General features: G+C 36.5%; 1 protein-coding gene across 3 annotated transcripts in view; it reads left to right on the forward strand.

Moving 5' to 3' along the window:
- Positions 1–18,685, forward strand: part of CLCN3 (chloride channel, voltage-sensitive 3) — a 141,094-nt gene extending 122,409 nt beyond the window's left edge. The window contains exons 10-14 of one of the 3 annotated variants that reach the window (XM_006902129.1): positions 1,141–1,327; positions 3,679–4,077; positions 12,084–12,300; positions 16,681–16,756; positions 18,414–18,685. In XM_006902129.1, coding sequence (XP_006902191.1) covers positions 1,141–1,327; positions 3,679–4,077; positions 12,084–12,300; positions 16,681–16,756; positions 18,414–18,563 — 1,029 coding nt within the window. In that variant the 3' untranslated portion in view covers positions 18,564–18,685. The remainder of the gene's footprint in view (positions 1–1,140; positions 1,328–3,678; positions 4,078–12,083; positions 12,301–16,680; positions 16,757–18,413) is intronic. The other 2 variants (XM_006902130.1, XM_006902131.1) reach the window with 2 other exon arrangements.
- Positions 18,686–23,526: the final 4,841 nt, after the last annotated feature.

Below are 23,526 nucleotides of genomic sequence, written 5' to 3' on the forward strand. Positions count from 1 at the left end.
AACAACAACAACATTCTACATTCAAGAACAAGTTTCAGTCTTTTATGATAACCATTTTCATCAATTTCACGTTACAGAAATTGCTAAAAAATATTTTATTTCTTCACCTTTGGCTTTTGCGGTTAGTGCATAAATGTGAATAATAATCTTGTTAATTGGTCTTCCTCATAGGCAAAAATCTCGATATATTCTTTTTTGACAATTGAGTGTAATGATATTCCTTTTTATTTTATCATTCCCAGCACAGTAGACAGTTTGATCAAATCAGCTCACTAATTAATTGCTAAGATATCTTCAGATGTTTCCTTTTCTTTTTGACAACTTCCTTTTTTCCTAGAGTCACACTTTCTACATTTTGATTATTAACATATATGCTGCTTTTCCTTTTCATTTGGAGTTGTGCTACATCATCTTTAGCCTTAAAGATTTACTCTGTCCATGTCCTTGTTAGCTCTACTTTGAGGAGGCAGCTTTTCCCTGATCATATTTTGAATGCTTTCTGACCTCAGGGCCACATCTTCTGGCAACATTCTGGACAGTGTTTCAGCTGCCACTTACAAAGTTTTCACTGGCTAGATTTTTAAAAGTAGATCGCGCACTCATTTTTCAGCTCTTAGTGTAGGAGTTTCATTGAATCCTGTCTGGTATAATGCTATCCTGCTGATATTTGAAATGTTGTTTGCATAGTTTCCAGCCTAATAGTAACATGAAGGCCACCACAGTATGACAAATGGGTGGTGATCAGAAAAATATGATCTAGTTTTTCTGCTATTTGATAAATATATTTGAAGGGCATAATCTGAGCATGCCTCAAATTAGAGTTAACTTTTTAAAAACACTTCGCATTGGCCCTGCTTTCACTTCCCCTCATTTTATCATAGAGTAATGATGTTTTTTTACTGGAGACTAGTACTATCTTGGAACCCCATGGAAAGGACAAATAGCCCTTGCCATGGGGAAAACTGATCCTGAAATGAATATACTTTTGTAATAAAATTTTGCTATTTTTTATTTGAGATTTTCCTATTTAAATAAGGTATGAAAAGAATGACGTGCATTTGAGACAACTCCACAGAATGTAAGTTCCAGGATGTAACTGGAGCATCTGGCTCATGAAGTGTTCTGTTGTCATCCTTGCAGGTTCCGTCAGGCTTGTTCATCCCTAGCATGGCCATCGGAGCCATTGCAGGAAGGATCGTGGGGATTGCGGTGGAACAGCTAGCTTATTATCACCATGACTGGTTTATCTTTAAGGAGTGGTGTGAAGTAGGGGCCGACTGCATTACCCCAGGCCTTTATGCCATGGTTGGAGCTGCCGCATGCTTAGGTAACCTAACGATGCCGATTGTGTATGGTTGCTTTTGAATCTGAGAGAGAAAATAGTGAAGGAGAGCATACTCACACCGTATTGGCCTAGGGGTTGAGAAAGGAGAGAATAAGAAAATGTTTTAAAGAAATAAAACAATAATATTATCTGGGGTATTATGTAGTATTTGTTTAGATTTTACCTGTCTCAGAAATTTTTTTCATGTAACATTTTAATAGTTCCTGGTATCTTTGTACTATCACGTAATGCTTTGTGCCAGAGAATGTCCTAGTACAGGATAGACATAACTTGAAGCCTGCCCAAGCCTATTTTTGGTTTTTCAAGGTCGAGAATCTTGACTTAATCTGTAACAACCTATAATGATTCCTTACATCAGTATTAAAGGAAAGCATCAGAATAGCTTTATTTTAGGTTCTGCAGTTATTAATTTTTTGTAAGCCTTAGTAAAACTTTTTTCTTTTGTAGCATTTATTTAAGATGCATTTATAGCAAATTAGAAAGAAGTAATTACTGAGTATTTGATGTCAAGAACGGAAATGTATCTGCTTTTAAATACTTCCTGATAGATGCCTTTGAACTGATTATGGCTCATGTGACCCTATGAGTCATAAAAGAAGTACTCACTAGGATTTGCCATGCTCTGGTCATTTGATAGCAGATTACCTAACATATCTTCCGAAGTGTCTTTGGATGGTTTGGAAGCACATAACCAGTTTACACCACCCAGGGGTTCCTTAGAAATCTGTTGTTGTCTTGGTGTAAGAAGTTACTACTTTTTATCTTGTGCCAGCTCACCTTTGATTAATATGCCTTGGAGAAAATGCAGTCAGAATCCTCCTTATAAGGCAAAGATGATAAAACTTCGCCTCACATACTTCAGGCATGTTTCTAGGAAGGCCTCTTCTTTAGAGAGTGACGTTATGCTTGCAAAGGTGGAAGGTTGATGAAGAAGAAGACCCTCCACTAGGTAATTGACACAGTAATTGCCACAAATGTGTCAGGAAGTGTGAGGATGATACAGGACAGGACAGGTTTCTGATCTTTTGTTCATAGAGTCGTTATGGTTCATACTTGACTTGACTGCACCTAACAACAAAACAACATCACTCTTTGTTTATTATAATGGTTATTTTTACTTATTTGTTCATTAAGTTCATAGTAATTCTCAACTGTATAAAGCAGTTATTGATCTGAGAGAATGTAATATAAAGTGGTAATGAAGGACAGAATCATTTCCACCAAAGTAATAAGTATTTCGATTCCCTGGAAGAACAAATGATTAAGTACCCGACTGTTAGTGAAGGTTGATGCTTTGAATTCACCCTGAGGTGCTTCAGAGAGAAGTCTGCTGATCTGCTTCTAAAGGTCATGGCCACAAAAACTCTAGAGAGTGCGTTTCTACTCTGAAACATAAGGGTTGTCACGAGTTGGAATGTATGCCACAGTAACTGGTTAGCAGGTACTTAGCTGCTTTGTTTAAACGTCTGTTTTCTTTTTTAGCACATTGGTAGGGGCGCAGTGAGTGATGCAAAAAGAAATACCAACATACACGCAGCTTCAACTGTAATCAAGTTGGGAAGATTAAGACTAGCAAAAACTCAATAATGAGCAATTTATGATAAGATATTATAATATTGTTAATACTGTAACAAAATATAATGTTCTGTGTCATCAATTAAATATATGGTACTAAATTATATAATTAGATTATAAATGTGGTACTAAATTAAATGATAGAGTATAAAACAGTGTCAGGAATCCAGAAGAAAAAGAATTGAGGTAGTTAAAAAAGGTAGAAATCCGTTTTATTGTGAAAGATTATTAAAATTTATATAGAAAAATTTAGATAAGACATTGTTGAAAATTATAACATGACAAAGAAATGAAAATAGGAATCAATTTAAATCCTATTCTAATCATAATTCTACATATACAATAAATATATGTAAATAGATAATAAATCTTATTTGTAAATTGTTAGTTAACAAGATGGCTATGATTTTTGCTTCATCATATTCCTTAAGAATGAATAACACATTCTTTTAACAGTAAAGCAAGATAGAATTATTTTAGTTAGGCATTTATGCCTTTATGATTTTTTTGAATAGAAGTAAAAATGTCTATATAAGTCTTATGTTACTTAAAAATATAGTTTCTATATAGTCTTGAAATTAGTGATTTTTGTCTTAAATGAAAATTAGTAGCTTTTAATCATTACGCTTTTCACTGATGAAGTTCTGTTTACAATTTTGTGTTCAGCTGCCTCATGTAAAAATTGTAGTAATACAATGATGAAGTTCCCATCTTTTTCTGATAAATGGTGGTGTGGGTTTTTTTGGTTTTTATTTTAGGTGGCGTGACGAGGATGACTGTCTCCCTGGTGGTTATTGTTTTTGAACTTACTGGAGGCTTGGAATATATTGTCCCCCTTATGGCTGCAGTGATGACGAGTAAATGGGTTGGAGATGCTTTTGGTAGGGAAGGCATTTATGAAGCACATATCCGGTTAAATGGCTACCCTTTCTTGGATGCAAAAGAAGAATTCACTCATACTACTCTGGCTGCTGATGTCATGAGACCTCGAAGGAATGACCCTCCACTAGCTGTGCTGACACAAGACAATATGACAGTGGATGACATAGAAAATATGATCAACGAAACCAGCTACAATGGCTTTCCTGTCATAATGTCAAAAGAATCTCAGAGATTAGTGGGATTTGCCCTCAGAAGAGACCTGACAATTGCAATAGGTAACTTAAAAAGAAAAGAAAAAAACAACTTGTGGGGAAAGAGTATATTTAATATCTTTTCATTTTTGTTGGATTATTTTCCTGCTAAATATGGGTTTGCCTATCCATTGAGCCTTGTTATCAGAAATAGAATTCAGATTCTTTCTTCTCCTGTTTAGGTAGGTCTTGTTAGATAAAAGTGACTGCTAACTATCACTACTGCTGGGCCACTTCTGAGTCCAGCCACCCTCCAGTGAGTTTCTAAGGCTGTAAATTTCTAAGGGAGGATACTATCGGTCTTTCAAAACACTGACCTCTCAGTTAGTAGCCTAATATGTTACTCTTGACTGCCAGGGCTCTTAAAATAGATACTGTTGTTGTCATGTACAGTTTCCAAGGCAGTAAATTGCACGAGTGGAGATTGCCCATCTTTCTCCCACAGACCAGCTGGTGGATTCAAACCACTTGCTTTTGGGTTGACAACACAACTTCCTGCACGTAACCACTGTTGTTGTTGTGTACCTTCAAATTGGAACTGATCCATAGCAGACCTTCCAGCAGGTTTTCAGAGGCAATTCATTCTTCAGAAGAGATTGGCCGTCCTTCTCAGTGGAGCAGCTGATGTGTTTGAACCATGTACTTTTGAGTTGCCAGGGGAACTCCTTACAACTGTGCCTGCAAAGCTCTCTACTAAGCCACTGTTGGTTGTCTCTGTGTGCCACTGAGTTGGAACCAACCCATACCTGAACCTCCAGTGGATTTTCAGAGGCAGTTAATCACACAGATGGTGTGTTTGAACCTTTGAGTTACCAGTGGAACTTTTGCCATTAGGCCACCATAGGTTAATAATAGCTTAAATTGAAGATCTTAGTACGTTTCAGCAACCAGCTAAATACATTCTAATATTTAAATAAAGTTGAATTATTTGAATAAAATTAGTGAAAATCCATGGGGCTTTATTCTGACTTGACCCGCTGCTGAGAATTTTCCTTTCTTGAAAATTTGCTGAGAATTTTCCACTGTAGAATCAGAATTTGGAGATCTTGTTAAAATGTAGGTTCTGATTCAGTATATCCTATAGTGGGAGGATGACTTCTCAGCAGAGGGTCAAATCAGAGTGAACCAGTTTGAAGCTCTGAAAATTCCATCTTCGTTAATCTCTTTTATATTAGATTGCCCAAAAAAGTTCTGTGTTTTCTGTCTTTAGATGTAAAAGTTTATACTGTTAAGTGTAATGTCTAGTTTAACATGTAAAACATTATTGAAATTTTGTTTTATCTTTGGTCAAATAGGATAATCCTGTTGTATTTTATGCTGAGATTCCTGAATGCATGGTTTAAAATCTTTAGTGTTACTGTATTATTGGTTGGAGAGAAAATTATTTTGAGGAGGAAATAATTGTGTTTTATCAAATTTGTATATTCCATGTTTCTAGCTATATTTTTTAGGAAGTTAGGAAGGTTTTTAATCTTTCTCAGTATAGTCTGACTCTTCCACCTACCCATACTATGATAGATAGTAGATATATTTGTCACTCTCCAGTTATTGCAAGAGGAAATGTGAGCTGGAAATGTGGAGTATTTGGCTTGGTCCCACGTATCATTCCTGTGATTCTAAAATCAATCTGGATACTTTTAATTTTAAAGTGGCCTTAAAGGAAGGGGGGAGTTCTACAAAGAACATTCTGTTTAGGAAGAATTTAGAACATTTAAAGAAAGTTTTCCCAAAACAAACCACATCAGTATTCCATGCTGTGCTTTAGGAAATTGAACAGTAGTTACCAGAGAGAAGAAAACATACGCCACATTTGGCTAAGGTCAAGTGTTTCAGCTCCTAAGCTATTACCAATGCCAAAAACTAGTCAGAGAAGGATTTTATTTAGTTCCTATAGTTGAAGTTATACTGGTAGACAAAGGAATGGAAAGGAAGTTCATAATTTTGGAATTCACAGACATAAAGGGAGAAAACCAGGAAGAAGTAAAGAAGAGTGGGGAAAATGACGTATTATTTACATTCCTCTGATTCTGTGATCATACTGGTGAGAAAATGTATCACTCTTGAATTTTAGATTTAACTTATACTTTAACTGAAATCTTCAAGGCTTGGGGTTTTTTTAATTTTCAGTTTTATATTGGTTTGCATATAAAGTTCATGTGCATTGTGTTTCACACTATCCCTCATTCACATTGTGTTTCATGAAATAATCCCCATCCATTGTGTTTTATAAAATTGATCACCATTGAACTATGCCCACCATTACCCTGTCTTTCCGGATCCCACCAGGTCATTCCCATTTCCTTTTCCCCTCCTCCCTCCACCCACCTAATTTTGTGATCCCATGATTTCCCCTTCCCCATCCTCATCCCTGTTTCCACCCTTTCCAGATTTTTTTGTCACATAAATATTTGTAAGGAGCTAAAATGGAATCTATAGAATCTATACATTCTACTTGATTATTGTGTGCCTTTGAGACTGTGACTTATAGTGACCCTTTGTACAACAGATCTGAACCTTGCCCTATCCTGTCCCATCCTCTTCATCTCTGATAAATTGAGCCCATTATTACAATCACCCTGTCAGCACATTTTCTTGAGGATCTTCCTCTCCTATGTGAATCTTCACCTTTCTAAGCATGATGCCCTTCTCTAAGAACTGTCCACGCCTAACAACATGCCCAGAATATAGGAAATGAAGCTTCACCATCCTTGCCTTCATGGAGTACCTTGATTACACCCTCTTCAAGACAGGCTCCTTTGTTCTCTTGACACCACAAATCAAAGGTAGCAATGATTCCTCCATAGTCCTTCGTCATTTTCCAACTAGCAGATACATAGCAAATGATTAAAATGATTCTTGTTACTCTTTAAACTGACATCATTGGGTTTTTTTGTTTGTTTTTTAAGTCATTATTCTTTGATACTTTAGAGAGGTCCCTGACAGCAGGCATTGCCAATATGATATATCTTTTTATTTTTATGGTATCAGCTTCCAAAATAGCTTGCCTCCAGAAACCCAGTGAACCTGGAGAAAGGATGAAAGTTATACAAGTGTCCAGGTATTTCATTCACAGGGTTTCTAAGAGTTCCCTATGACTCGACGGCACTTAACAACAACAGTTCAAAGGGCAGCTCAGGAAGACAAAGCAAAGTATTAGTATGAAATACGTAAAGAACTGAAATCAGAAAATCAAAAGGGATGAACTCACTCTGCATTTCTGAAGCTGTAGGAACTGAAGAACAAATTCAAACTTCGAGTTGCAATACTTACGGACACTAAGGGCAGAATGTTGAATGATTCAGGAAGCATCGAAGAAGATGGAATGAGTACCCAGACTCTCTGTACCTACAAGAATTAGCAGACACACAAGAATTTCATGAAACAACATATGATCAAGAGGCAATGGTGATGAAGGAGGACTCTCTAGCTGCTCTGAAAGAATTGATGGAATACTAAATAACATATTTCAACAAACAGATGCAGCCCTGGACCCAATCACTTGTTTGTGCCAAGAAATCTGGAGGTCAGCTACCTGACCAACTGACTGGAAGAGATGCATATTTATTCCCATTCCAAAAACTTGATCTGACAGGGTGTGGAAATTATTGAACAACATCACTAATAGCTTCCTCCAATCCTGATGCCACACTTCTCCTCATAGAGCCCAGCCTCCTGGATAATCTGTTCTCCATATAGGTTGAAAAGGTATGGAGATAGGACACATCCCTGGCATAGACCCTTCCCAATTTTGAACCATGCAGTGTTTCCTTGCTCTGTTCTGACAGCTGTGTCCTGATCCAAGTATAGGTTTTGCATTAGCATGATCAAGTGTTCTGGGATTCCCATTCTTCTCAGAGTCAGCCACAGTTTGTTGTGGTCCACACAGTCAAATGCCTTTGCATAATCAGTGAAATACAGACATTCCTCTGGTACTCCCTGCTTTCAGCCAAGATCCATCTAACATTAGCTACAATATCCCTAGTACCACAACCCCTTCTAAACCCAGCCTGCGCTACTGGCAGTTTGGATAATCTTCAGCAGAATCTTGCTTGCATGTGATATTAATGACATTGTACGATAATTTCCACACTCTGTTAGATCTGGTTTCTTTGGAATGGGAACAAATATAGGTCTCCTCCAGTCAGTTGGCCAAGTGGTTGTTCTCCAGATTTCTTGACACAACTTGGTGAGCACATCTAGGGGAGCATCTTTTAGTTGAAATATCAGTTGGTATACCATCAATTCCTGGGTCCTTATTTTTTGCCAGTTCCTTCAAAGCAGCTTGAACTTCTTCCATCATTATAGCCTCTTGCACACATGTTATTTCATGAAATTCTTCTGTGTCTTCCAATTCCTTTTGGTACAATCTGTGTTATGCAGGTGACACAACCCTGCTTGCTGAAACTGAGGAAGACCTCAAGTGCTTGCTGCAGAGGGTCAAGGACTGCAGCCTTCAGTTTGGATTGAGGCTCAGTATCAAGAAAAGAGAAATTCTCAACACTGAGCCAATTGGCAGCATCAGGATGGATGATGAAGAGATTAAGATTGTTAACAGTTTTAGGTTGCTTGGCTCCACAGTCAACACTCTTGGCACCAGCAACCAGGAAATTAAAAGATGCATTGCGATGGGAAAGTTTGTTTTTAGGGACCTCTCCAAAGTACTGAAGAACAATAGTGTCACTCTGGAGACTAAGATGCGCCTGATACAGGCCATGGTCTTTTCAGTCATTTGCTATGCATCAGAGAGCTGGACAATGATTAGGAAGGATAGAAGGAGAATTGATACCTTTGAGCTGTGGTGCTGGAGAAGAGTATTGAATATACCATGGACTGCCAAAAGAATAGACTCTCTGTACTGGAGAGGGTGAAACCAGGCTGCTCCTTGGAGATAAGAATTTTGAAGCTCCATCTCACATACTTTTGGCATGTGACTAGGAGGGACCAGTCTTTAAAGAATGACATCATGGTTGGAAAGGTAGAGGGACAACTAAGGGGAGGAAGACCACAGATGACACGGATTGACACAGAAACTGCGGTAAGGGAGGTAGGTGTGTCGGAGACAGATTGGTTCAGGTTAGGACAGGATTCAGAGCTACTGTACATAGACTTGCACTTGATGGAGCATAACAACAGTACTAAAGGTGTTGATTACGTGTACATGTAAGTTGAAATTGTTGACAATTTCAGTCTTTTCTCCATCTATCTTAATGGGCCTATTGACCCAGTGGTGAGGATTTTTGTTTTCTTAGATGTAGTTCATATTGAATATTCTGCAGCAGATATTTAAAATCCTCCTCACTTTCAGAAAGGTGGTGTCATCTGCACAATACAAGTTTTTGATGAGTCTTCCTCTAATTCTGATGCCACATTCTTCAGCTTTTTGAATGATTTTCTCAGCATACAGATTGAATAGCTGTAGAGAAAGGATACAATCCTGACTCATACCCTTCTTAATGCTTTACCATACAGTATCTCCTTGTTCTATTCAGACAACTGCTTTTTGGGCTGTGTTCTGAGATTTGTGTATTAAAAAAAAAAAATGTAAACAGCAACTATACACATGGACTTCACCTAATAAGACTACACAGGAATGATAGTGACTACATTTGTGGGAAGAATCAGGAGAATCTCAAGATCATCAGTCAAAAGAAGTCCAGGGACTATTTGTATTAATAGATTATCAACTACTCAAGTGCAAGTTCAAACAAAAGCTGAAGAAAATTAAAACAAGGCCATAATAACCAAAATGTGATCTTGAGTCTGTCCCACCTGAATTTAAAACTATCTTAGTTGGAGATTTTGAACAGTAATGATTGAAGACCAGATTTGCTGTGAGATGACATAAAGAATGTCATGCATAAAGCAAGCAAAAGATTATTCATTACAGAGATGGGGGAGAATGAAGAGCCCAAAATCTGTATCAGAAGAGATTCGGAAAATGGCACTAGAGTGAAAGGAAGTGAAAGCACAGGGAAAAAATGGCCAAGTAGAAGGGTTGAATAGAAAATTTGAAAGGATAGTTTGTAAAGACAGTATTAATTGGAGTCAGAAGATAAAAAGGGGAGAATTCTCATGACATTTCTTAAACTGAAAGAACTGAAGAACAAATTGATACCTCGAATTGCAATCCTGAAAAATGCTGTTGACAAAATCTTGAATGAGGAAACATCAAGAGAAGATGGATGGAATACACAGTTATTGTACCAAAAAATTGGCCGACAAGGAACCATTTCTGGTAGTAGCAAATGATCAGGAAGCAATCATGATTAAGGAAGTTCAGACTGCACTGAAGTGATTGGCAAAATTATGGCCCCAGGAATTGATGTAATACCATTTAATATGTTTTAATAAACCCATGCAGCTCTGGCCATGCTTACCAGGCTGTGCCAAGAAGTCTTGACCAACTGATTGGAAGATATCCTTTCTACTTTGAGGTAGAAATAATCATCAGGCAGTTAAGTAAACGATGGTTTCTCCCTAAGTGAGCTCCCACTCTGTGTGTGATTCAAATTCATGTTAGATGCGTGAAAGATACTCTCTCACACAGTCTTTATAAAAACATGGATTATAATCCCCATTACTAGTGATGTCATGTTAATGAACATTTGTAGTTGCTTGGAAAAGGTTAAAACTAAAAATATTTGTAAGTTTCAAGTATCCTCCTCTATAATTAAATAACATAGTTGTTTCATGCTCTTGTATTTTGACAGTATTATTGGACAGAGATATTTTAAATAGAAAACAGTGAACAGTCTTTGCAAATAACCTAAAATATCAGTCTGTAGCCATTAAACAGAAATTACCATTTTTAAGCATCTGTCATATAGAAAATTACACTATAATACTGGGAAAGTAAAAGAACAGGCCTGGAGAAACCTGATAATGCACAAGGGAATACAGTTTGTTAAAACAAGGATGAAAGGCATCTAGTCCTACCTCCAGTGCAATTAGTAGCATTGAAGAAGTAATCATAAATAGGCTTCATGCAGTGATGATGTTATTGTTGTTATGTGCCGTCAAGTCGCAACTCATAGCGACCCTATGTACCCTAAAACCTAAAGAGCCCTAAACCCTGCTCAATCCTATGCCAACCTCACCGTCTCTGACACACCCACTCCCATTACCCCAGTCACTGAATCAATCCATCTCATCCAGGGTCTTTCTCTCTTGGACTGTCACTCCACCCTCCCAGGCATGACGCCCCTCTCCAAGGATTGGTCCCTCCTTGCAGCAATTCCCAAAGTATGTCAGACGAAGCTTCAGAATTCTTGCCCCCAAAGAGCAACCCAGTTTCACCCTCTCCAGAACAAACATGTTTGTTCTCCTAGCAGTCCATGCTCTCCAGCACCACAACTCAAAGGCATCAATTCTCTATCATCCCTAGTCATGCAGTGATGGAGTCCTGTTAAACTGTGGGCTAGTAAGTTGTACAGGTTTTATAATTCATTTTTCCAGTATGTTTCTTTGTTCCCCCAAATGTGAAATCAACTGTGATGCCAGTAAAAGAAAGTCTACCAGGAGATATATATATATATATACCAAAAACAACACAACAGACAGGATTCAGGATTCTGAAGCTCCATTTCACATACTGTAGGCATGTGCCCAGGTGGGATCAGTCCTTGGAGAAGGACATCATGCTTGGAAAGATTAAGGGACAGTGCAGGAGAGGAAGACTCTGGATGAGATGAATTGACAAAGTAACTGGGGTAATGGGGGAAGGTGTGTTGGAGTCCTGAGATTGACTCAGGATAGAGCAGGGTTCAGAGCTATTGTGCAAGGGCCACTATGAGTTACAGATGTCTCAACAGCATATAACAACAATATAAAAAATACTTTATGAGTTATTACTGGCCAAATGTAGTTTGGCCAAATATATCACCAAGTAGGTTTTACTGTCTCATTTAGGAAGATAAAGGATCATGAGTGAAAGTAGCAATTCCGTTTTTATGTCTGTATAAGTACTTTGTCCTTATAGCACATCTATCAGTCTTTTTTAAAAATTTGGTCTTGTCTTATTATCCTTTCAGAAAGTGCTAGAAAAAAGCAGGAAGGCATTGTTGGCAGTTCTCGGGTGTGGTTTGCACAGCACACCCCATCTCTTCCTGCAGAAAGTCCTCGGCCTTTGAAACTTCGGAGTATTCTTGACATGAGCCCTTTTACAGTGACAGATCACACCCCGATGGAGATTGTGGTGGACATTTTCCGAAAGTTGGGTCTAAGGCAGTGCCTTGTAACTCACAATGGGTAAGTGTAGTATAAATAAAATCAGTCCATTTAACAGAATCTGATTGGTTTTCGTAGAACTTGTGTACATTTTTATTGAGTCAGCTACTAATGGGAAAGTCATGTAGGATGTTATTAAACTAAGACATGTCAATCATTTTCACACTTAGGACAGATTACAACTGCTATCTCTGTTTTAAAATATAAAGTGTCATATGTCAAGGAACACTTAAGAGGTAGAAACGGAGTATAGAAACATCTTCAACATGAACAGCATATTAAGTTTAAAATGTTCCTTTTCATAAAGGGTAGTAAACTCCAAAACCAGGTTTTCTTTTTTCAGAGATTTTACTTTTAATGTGTAGATTTCTAGTATGGCAATAACTTTCTAGATATTTTGTTACTTATTCTTTCAGCTTATATTCAATTTCTCATTGGTAGAAAGGATAACAAAAGTTGTAGGTGAGCAGTAGACCTCCTTTAGTAAATGCTTCCTTTTGACTACCTCCTCTGTTCACAAATCTTTTACATAAACTGCTAGTGACAAGACATTCATGTACTTATGGTGTTTTAATTCTTTCTCTGACTTTTACACAGAAACATTCAGTTTTACTCCCTGGTATGATTATGGGGAAATGACAGATGGGAAAGGCCCCGTGGATACTTTGATGCTCAGTGTGCTCCAGCAAATAAACTCATGCTTCATTACACTATGCTTCTCTTTGCTGAGACCTAGGATCACTCTTCTCACCCAGTTTCTCTTTAGTCCATTTCCATCAGGTTTTTCACCATTAGTGTTCCTTGTCAACATGGTTAAGAACATTCTTTTCATCTGAAGGCAGATAACAGAAAGGCTGGGAAGGAGAAACAGAGTGTTCTTAGTCACTCAGAACCATTAATCTTTTAAGCTGTTTAAACTACTAAATGCTTAGTGCAAGGTTATTTTTATATTTTATACAAAGTTCATGTTAATAACTTTCTTAGATTCACATGTCTAGTAAGCCATGGATTGGAAAAAATGGACTGTTTTACTAACTTTAAAACTCAATCTCTAGCTATTGTGTTAGATTGTAATACATCTTCTGTTAGAATATATCCTCCTCCTTGTGACTTCTTAAACTACTAAAACCTTTTTTTGGATAATATATTAGACAATATTAGGCTAGAAATAGAAATATAAGGCTACATAATTGATTTGGCTACTGTTGTTCCCTGTGCTTACCAACTGAGATAGACAATATTAAAGGAATCATTAAAGGGATAATGCTCTTAATTAAGGGTAAAGAACCTGCTACCATCAATTTAGTTCCACTCATAGTAACTGTCCACCAGGTTTCCACAGCTGTAAATCTTTATAGGATGAGATTTCCTGTCTTTCTCCTGTGCAATGGCTGATGGAGTGAAGTGCTGATCCTTTGATTAGCAGCCCAGTATATACTGTGCCACCAAGTCTCCTTTAACTGAGGGCAGGGAATTTGAAATTTAAATGATGCTTGAGGAGGAATGCTTTTTCCTAAGATATTTTTAAAGGCCTTTTTTTAAAGCACTTTCATCATATTTTGGATCTGTCTTCCAAGATATATGGATATACTACTTTAAAAAAAAAAAAAAACCCGAAAGATTATTTGGAAAGATGTGTCTTGGGATTTTCTTTTCTTCAGTTTATGTCAGGAATTTGATGGGTGCTATCAAGTGTGTTCCAACTCTTAGCAACCCCATGAAATAGGATAGGATAGGATATAGAATAGAATAGAATAGAATAGAATAGAATAGAATAGAATAGAATAGAATAAACTGCTCCATAAAATTTTCTTGGCTATGAATCTTTAGGGAAGTAGATCACCAGGTCATTTCTTGCTTAGTTGTTGGGTTGGCTCACACTACCAACCTTTCAGTTAGCAGATAAGCACTTAACTTTTGCACCATCTGGCCTCCTTCTAAAAGTATGTTTTCTGTTCTTAAGTTAAAAGATTTAAGCCTGGAGAAGAAATCATGTCTCCTGGTTTTTAATGGAGAGTATGAAATTTTAGATACATTTCAACACTTTATGACAGATTCTTTAAGTGAAAATAATTATTTGAAACTTAACAAATTTAGAAGCTTAGATGCATGGAGAAAAAGAATGGAGACATGAACAAGGGAAATGTATCTTTAAAATATAAAGATGTCAGTATTAATTTCTCATGTTTTATATTTTAATTTAGCAATATTTCTCAAAATACTGTTTCATATACCAGTAGGATGCTGACAGGCTCCACTCAAAACAATGTTCTGAGACCATTTACATTTAGGGGAGTGCTGGATTAAATACAACTGGGAATTCTTTACAGTGGAATGTTTCATAACTTTAAAGTGTTCTGAACATTTTTTATGACTTTCTGAAAGAGAAGAATAATAAACAATAGTTTAAAAAATTTATTTGAACATGCAACCTTTTGGTAGTGGTAATCTCCTGGTATCAGTATTTTATGGGACTTGAGGAAAATGCTTGTTCAAAAGAAAACTGCAAATTATTTTCTTCATGAGTCACATTTTATATTGGTTTTAATTCGATGTTCTGAAATCATTAATACTGAATTTGGCTTACTGTTTTCCTTTAGGGACATTTTAAATACAACAAGTAATTTGAAACTTTCCTTATTTTACTCCTCCCTCTCTCTTCTCATACCCCAGAAGTAATCAGTGCATTAGAGAGAAAAACATGAGTAAGAATTAAACTAGTGTTCTTTATTTTCCAAGATTTTCACTTTTCTTGATTCTAGCCATAAATTCAAGTGAATTGAACGGAGCATCCATTGAGTACATACTTTGTATTTGCAGTTTCTGAGTTTGTCTAAAGGGGGAAGGGTGCTCTCTTGCCTTGAGCTTTTTACCTTATTAAAGGGTAAAAAAGAGAAAACATTAGCAGAACCTATTTCTGCCTTTTTTTTAACTACCTGACTCCCTGTATTGTATCACTCCCTCCTTCCATACCTTTATCATCTCATCACCATTTTCTACCTGATAGATCCAGGAGGCCAGACTTCTTTAAAGCTACCTAGTGACATTCCTCCACTACTCAAAATTTTCAAAAGAAGCAGTTGATCAGAGGAAGTTAGCTTAACCAGATCCCCAGGGAAATGCCCAAGGATCCTGAAGGGTTAGATGGCCTTCTAAGGTTTAAAGAGGAAAGCTTTTTAAGGTTTTTCACTTTTCACTATCTATATGTACCATGGACTGCCAAGAAAACAAACATATTCATCCCAGAGAGGGTTAAACCAAGCTACTCCTTGGAGGCAAGGATTCTGGGGCTTCGTCTGACATACTTAGAGCATGTTGCAAGGAGGAACGGCTCCTTGGTGAGGGACATCTTGCTTGGGAGGGTGGAGGGTCAGCGCAGAAGGGTAAAAGATGGATTGGGGTAATCCTAGTGATTGGGTTAATCGGGATGGGTGTGTCAGAGGCAGTGCAGTTGGCACATGATAGAGCAGGGTTTAGGGCTATTGTACATAGGGTCGCTATGAGTTGCAAACGACTCTACGGCACATAACAACATATTACCACACACTGCAGTCAAATTCATAGACTTTGATTATAAAACCGGTAACCAGAATTTTAATAATTAAAAGCAGTGTAATTAGTTTCAAGGGTATATCTTGTAAAAATGCATATCCATCACTGCTTAATTTTAACAAAGAAATGATCATAATTAAAGTATTAAAGTGTATAGCAAAAGTAATTTTTCTCTTAATTAGAAATATGCTTTGTTACTGTAGTTTAAGACGTGCATTCATAGTCCCTGATAATTAGGGAGTGTTTTGTTACAGCATCATATATTTACTGAGCATCACCTACCTTTTCTAAAAACTACGCATTCATTCTTGCACATTTCCCTCCCCCTCCTCCCAGCCTCTCCCCTAGTCTACTTCGCAATGCACCTCTTGTTCCAGACTCCTGTCCACCTTTAATCCTATAATGAGTAGTACTCAGGTCTGTTTTCAGGCAGTAATAGTTGAGCTTTTTCCTCTTCGCTGTTGAGTACTGAAGTAGATCCAAATGTTAGCTGCCCTGTGATATCCTAGATATCAGTAAAAATACTTTTGTCTAAGGAAATAATATTGAAAATGAAACTACATATCTCAGGTCTTTAGCTATGTTTCATTATTAAGCTTCTTTTGCACACTTTTTTTCCATCTTCATTATTCACTTTATATTTAAGAATAGTGTGTCACTTTTGAATGTCAGTGGAACTTATGCAAAAGGAACTTAGGGTTTCAAATCATTTTTGCTTTTTATTTTTCTAAAGTTCATTAAGAGCATTTTTATACTTCATGTTTTAATTTTCTTCTCATTCTTTATCATTATTGGAACCTCTTTTAATTTAATTTCTCACAGTTATTAGCATAAAATGATCTGTTTCAGGATTGTCTTGGGGATCATCACAAAGAAGAACATATTAGAGCATCTCGAGCAACTAAAGCAGCACGTCGAACCCTTGGTGATTAGATATATCAGATCTCCTCATTAGACACCTTAGAAGTCAGGAAGCATGAAACTTGTGAACTGTTCAGTGCTCTTTCCCAGATACCTGCTGAACAACAAAAATCCTACTATGCAGCCAATGGCATTTCTGTCTGATAATGTGTCTGTAAAATAAATTTAGATTATGTATGGAATTCCATTCATAGAAAGTAAGCAAAATCATTAGTTATTTAAGAACTATTAACATCTTAGTCATTGAATGAGTAAAATATCACTGGACATTCATAAAGTAAACCCAACCAGTCTGTCTGCATTAGTGGGTAACCCATCTCAGAAGATGCCTGACTAGATAAAAATGTCTGCCCTTGCACCAAACTCCTTTTCATGTTTCCTAATTTGTGGTATATCTAAGCTCATAAGTGATTTTAGCAATGTTAGAATTGCTGATCAGTTAAATAAAAATCCATAGGATTTTTCATGGTCACACTAACTTCAGCATAATATATATACATATGTGATCATTTGTTCTTTTTGTGCTATAACCTACATACCTTCAAAGTCAAGAATGTGTGTCCTTGTCATTTCATTAGTGAACTGTACTTAGTTTATGTGTGTGCCCCTCTGTATGTTTCTAGAATGCTATAAGCAGCTTTTGGGGGGTTGAATGTGTTTGTTTTTGCTGGCTTTGTCCTAGTGTTTTCATGACTTAAGGTAAATTTTGAATTATAACATAAAAATGTCTGGCTTTAGCAATTAATGCCTGAAATTATTTTGCCAAGCAATTGTCATTTATATATACACACACACTTGTCCCAGTTTGCTTACACAACTGATTATGTATTCCTGTTGTATGCTAATATTTCACAAGTGTTTCATGCATCCTTTTTAAAAACTACTAACCAATATAATATGTTAGCTGCTCATTCATTCTGCTTTCTGCTTCACCTGTAATAATCTTTTAGGACTGCTTCTTGATCGTTCACTTATCTTTTCATGTAAGTGTTTACAATTAAGACTTTCATAAAAGCACTGTATCTTACTACTTTTTGGCCAAAGTGGAAAAAAAAAATGAAAACATTAATGAGTGTACTAGAAACTTGGCTTGTTTTTTAGACTTATTCCTGAATGTTCTCAAGTCTGGGATTGAAGTTCTGTTTGATCATTTTATATGTATTTTATCTCAAATGTATGTGCTTTCATGAAGATTTTACATATAACTGAGCATTCTTTGAGAGTTTCTTTTTCTTTTCAAATGATTGATTTTTGATAAAAAGTAAAATATTGAGGGAACTTGGTTATCAAACATTTTATGGCTTTTTTCCTGCGCTGAGAGTCAAATTTTTTCTCAAATGAGAGAAATTTCCTATTCATACATCTCCCCTTTTTGTTGGCATACATTAACCAACACAGCATACTTCAACAAGGCATGCCCTCCTTAGTCTCAGTAGGAAGGAATTTACGTTCTTAGTGACCATAATACTTTTTTTTATCAAGTGATGGTTGCTGGATAATTTATCTTCTTTACCAATAAAATAATTTTTTGAAAATATGAAATCAGGCTGCTTGCTTTGCTCTATTCCTGTCAACAAAAAGGAATTAGCTGTAGATTTATTTAGCTTCTCTATTACATTTCCCTTTTATTTTAATAGCAATCTTCTGTTTATCCCTTTCAGACGCCTCCTTGGCATTATAACAAAAAAAGATATCCTCCGTCATATGGCCCAGACGGCAAACCAAGACCCCGCTTCAATAATGTTCAACTGAATCCCATAGATGAGGAGAGAGAAGAGGAAGTTCATTTGTTGAATAGCACAACTCTTTAGCCTGAGGGAGTCGTCTACTTTTTTCCTCCTTAAAAAAAAAAAAAGACAAGAAATATAAAATCTGGACTTTTGCAACAGGGTTTGCAAACAGTGCTGGTGGAATGATGGAATTTTGTGGGGAGGGAGAGGAGAAAGAGGAGGAATGAGGTATTTCACCGCCAACCTGAGAACAGCAAATCAACTCCTGTTTCTGCACTGGATGCATTCAGCTGAGGATTTGCCGTGATAGTGCAGGCTAAGCCTCCGTGGAGATGACATCGAGTTCTTGAGCACCTAGCGGGTTACTCCAATATTGCAAAGATGTTATCACCCCCTGTTTCTGGAAGGATCACTTTGAATTGAGCCATCTGTAAGACTGCAAGGTCTTGCCCTTTTTTATTCAAACTGTTCTGTTTCATTCATGAATTGTATAGTTAACCATTACCTTTCTACATTCCAGAAGAGTTTTTCTTTCTCCCGAGCTGTAACAAAGCCTCTTTAAACTGGTATACCCTTTTGAAGCAGTCCTTTCTCATATTGAGATGTACTGTGATTTTACTGAGGTTTCATCACAGGAAGGGAGTGTTTCTTGTGCCATTAACTATGTAGTTTGTACCATCACTAAATGCTTGGAACAATGCACATGCACCACCACAAAGGCTGGTCAAACAGGTGAAATCTGATAGGAAGCATGAGTGAAATCTCAGCTTGTGTGCTATGGCTTAATATCAAGAACAATAAAACTTGACTTTTAAGGATAAACAGAGTGCCCCCCACTCCATCCCCCAACCATTATCTCAGACTATGGATAATGTGACCTGCTCTTATGCAAATTTTCTATTACTGGAACAACTATGATAGACATAGTTTGACATAAAGAAACAAAATGCTGCTACTATGACAGTAATGAAAATGAAGTATCCTGTTGAGCTGTATCTGGTATTAATTGCATGTTGAAACACTGGAAATTTTTTCTTAAAATTAGGTCAGTCTTCCCCCCCATGCAAGATATTTTACTGCTGACACTGAAGAAATGTAATTCATAACTTGCACTAAATGTATATTTCTTTTCTTAAAAATTTACCATTCTTATTTATATTTTTATGGATTAAAATTTATAAAATACAGATCAGTTAATACTCACTTAAATAATTTTACCTTTTTAATGTGATTTTTATAGACTAATTCAGACATACAAATATGGACATATGAACAAAGTTTACAGTGGGTACAAGGGTTTGAAAAGAAGTGGTTATTTCTCTATGATTCAATATGTACATAAATCTTTTTCTGAACTTTCACTGCCATCTCCTGGATTATCTCTTCTGATCTATCCATTTTGACTCATTAACTGGAAACTTGAAACATTACAAGTCACTTTTCAAATTAAAACCAGAAGTTAGTTTTAACCATAAAAGAAAACAAAACACACAAATAGAAAAACAGAATTGCTAAAGTAGTAAAAATTTAGAAGTTAATCTGAATAGAACTTTTGAATCTTTGGGTAAATAAAATGCATACTTAAGTGCTCTATGATAGATTTGAATATCCAAAGTGCACATTTTTGCAAAATGGATTGAAAGTATACAGGAGCGTGTTTGACACTTTTTGTCTTTGGAGATGTCTGTCTTAATAATGGTTTTAATTCACTACCAGCAAAGGCAATATACTCAAAAGGATTGCCCTAAATATTCTGTAATTATCCATCTTTAAGTAGGAAAAGGAATTTTTATAGACAGGTAATTTTCTCAGACACAAGAAATGAACCAGTTTTAGGTTTTGGAGGTGATTTTTCACTTCCTAGTTCTTTGAGGTTCTAAGATCAAGATTTGTAAGATGAAGCCATATGAGAATGATAGTCAAAAGTTGAACAAAATTTTAGGAACGATTTTTAACTGTGCTGCCTAAATGACTTTTTTGTGATTGTGTGACTCTCTTGGCAGACATCAATTTTCCATTGTGACTCCTTTGAAGTTACTTTTGGCTATCCTGAGTCAATTTCCAAATGATAATTTTGTATGTCTCCAACTTAAGTGTATTTGCAGTGTGCTAGGAACTGCTAGGGTATGGACTGTTCAGCATGGCTACTGGATAATTTGCTTGTCCTAAGTAACAAGCTTTCAAAGAGGAGACCAATTTGCATGCAGATAGCTTTATACATTAAACGCAAATGCACACTTTTCATATCCTATTTTCACTTTCTGTCCTCTAGAGACATTTCACATTTTTTTCTTTGACATATTTCCATTCTCTGTGATTGTCTTACTGGAATACAGGGAAAGTGCCGTATTTTTAATCCACTCAGTTTTGTTTGGTATCACTATCTGTTCCAATTTTTATCATCAGTTTTATCGGCTTTTCAACCAAACTATGAAACAGTGGAAACATGAAATACATGTGCCTGGCTAATCGGGAAATGAATTTATCAATATAGTAAGCGTAGCGCCTTATTTGAGTACCCTTTTTGAGAAGGTATGGTGAGAATGGGCAAGGGTGTCAGCATCTTTTTAGTAACTGTTTTCAGTTTTGGTTCATGAAGAAATGTTTAGTTTGTTAATCTGTGATGTTGCCTAGAACTGTATCTGTTTTCACTTATACTAGTGTAGTAAAGCTACAGATCATTACAGTAAAAATGATTACTGTGATGAGTTAATCAAAATCTATTAAAATCTATATGACAATGTGTGTTTTGGCCTTTAATTATACCTGTAACACCTTATCCCTGCTCTATGCAGTTTAGGCCAATATGCATAGCTTAGTCAGCCTCAAAGGTGATAAACATACAGTCTTAATTATGTAGTGCTGCTATAATGGAAATAAATACCACAATTGGATGGTTTTAGCTGCAGGTTTATTTTGTCATAAGCTACCAGTCCAAACAGGGGAAGGCTTTCTGTTCACTCTGGTAGGACAATCAGATCTCTGGTTCCTTCACAATCCCCAGGTGTCTTGGCATCTATTTTACCATCTATCTCCTATAATTACTTGTTAATCTCTTTAGTATCTCAAAAGAGGATTTGAGATAGCCCAAGATAATCCTGCCTTATTAACAAAAAACCTAGTTCCAAATGAACTCATAGCTGATTCTCAACTGGATTTCTGAGGCTATCAATCACATTCAAGGAGAATGCCTACCTTTCTTCTTGGTGTATCTGGTGGATTTGACTGGCCTTTGGCTTAGTTTAACTTTCTATGGGTTATGGAACCAGAGCTCGCTTCCCTCCCACAGGCCTACACAGAGACCTGTTAGGAGGCTGTTGGAATAATCGAGGTGTGAGAGTATTGAGGACTGAAAGCAGCCAAAATTGGCAGATGGTAGATATACTTTAAAGGGAAAACAGATAGGACTGGCCCAGTGTGAGATATACTAAGAGAGGAAGACAACTGGTATAGATAATTTTTAAGTTATTTTTAAAAAGTATAGGTTCAAGGGTTTGGCTTTTAAGATGTAAGATCTTTTGTTGTTGTGAATGATTAGAATGCCCCCAGAAATAGATCAAAGATCACTCACTGCTCTTAAGTAGGCAAGAGGGGGTGTGATTTAGGGCACTAGTGGGTCCTTAAGCACATTCAACAAAATGGAGAAAGGCAGTATAATGGAGAAAAAGCAAAATAAAGGCAGTAGGTAGAAGTGACATTTTGGGAATTTATGTTGATTGCTTCTGCTTTAGTGAAATAAACTGAGGCTAGGGGAGGTGATGTATGAAAACTGCAGAAAGATAAAATGGGATCCAAAGGCAGCAGCCTGGCCAACCTGAGGTTAAGAGTGAGCAAATGTTACGGGAGGTAGGGTTTTGCCCCCTCCAACTACATGCTACTGAGCAGATTAAATAAAGGAATAGGTAGGTTTTCTATCAGGTTTAGGGTTCTCACAGGAAAGAACAGCACATGAAGGAGAAACAATGAAGTTATATGCAAATTATTATAATGGAGAAAGACTGGATGAAGGAAGAAAGTATAAAATAGTTGAACATTTTTAAAAAAAATCAGTGAATCATAATAGAAAAATTATTGGGCCAAGGTATGAAGTTACCCATTTGGAATTTTTCGATAGAGGGGTAAAATTAAGATTTTCATTATTGGTCTTCTTGACAAGATCCAAGAGTAACTTATGAGTTGGGGGCTCAACTGGGCTAGTCTTCTATACCAGGGGGGTCAACATACTTTTTCTATATAAAGTAGATGTTAAATATTTTAGGCTTTGTGGGCCACACAGCCTCTGCCACACTATTTAACTTTGTTGTAGCAATACATAAAGTGGAAATGAATAGGCATGGCTATGTTCTAGTACACCTATTTATAAAAATAGTTTGTTAGATAAAGGGACAAGTAAGGAATTGAGAGCTCACGGTATTGGAAGGATCATCTATCTACAAATTCTAACAAGAGTAGTTTTAATAGATTAGATTAAACCACTAAGTAAATTTAGGTGATTACTGAGAACTAAGTTACATTCTGGTTTGCTGCTTAGTTTTTATTTGGGTAGAATATTTTAGATATGTATTTCAGAGGTTATACAGAAAAGCTGTTAATGATCTTAAGCAACTTAGCTACATTTAAAATGGATAATAATTTTCTATTACATCTTAATTTAGTCAAGGTGTTTCATTCATGAAAGAGTTAGATGAAGTGGCTAGATTATAAGCCGACAACACATTTTTACTAAAAATTAATTACACCTTTGGTGAAGAGAAAGTAAAAAAGGAAGGCTTGATATCCTGGAATAGCTTGTTTTTTTTAATGAAAAGTACTCAGGAACTAGATTCCTGAAAAATGCTAGCAGCCTTCTAACACATGGTTGAGATGGAACAACTTCATAATGTTACAAGAAGCCCCTATTCACAACTACAGTATCAAAATTATAACTTGGCCACATTCTTGGTATTAGTTTCTAATTTCTGTCAGGCTCTGGTTATAATCCGTTTTCTAAAGTTACACTTGTTGCTAGGATTGTATAGGGAAGGGATGAGAAGCTGACCCTTAC

The sequence above is a fragment of the Elephantulus edwardii genome, unplaced genomic scaffold (genome assembly GCF_000299155.1).
Source record: "Elephantulus edwardii isolate Elephantulus edwardi_28Jun2011 unplaced genomic scaffold, EleEdw1.0 scaffold00371, whole genome shotgun sequence".
Classification (NCBI taxonomy): domain Eukaryota; kingdom Metazoa; phylum Chordata; class Mammalia; order Macroscelidea; family Macroscelididae; genus Elephantulus; species Elephantulus edwardii.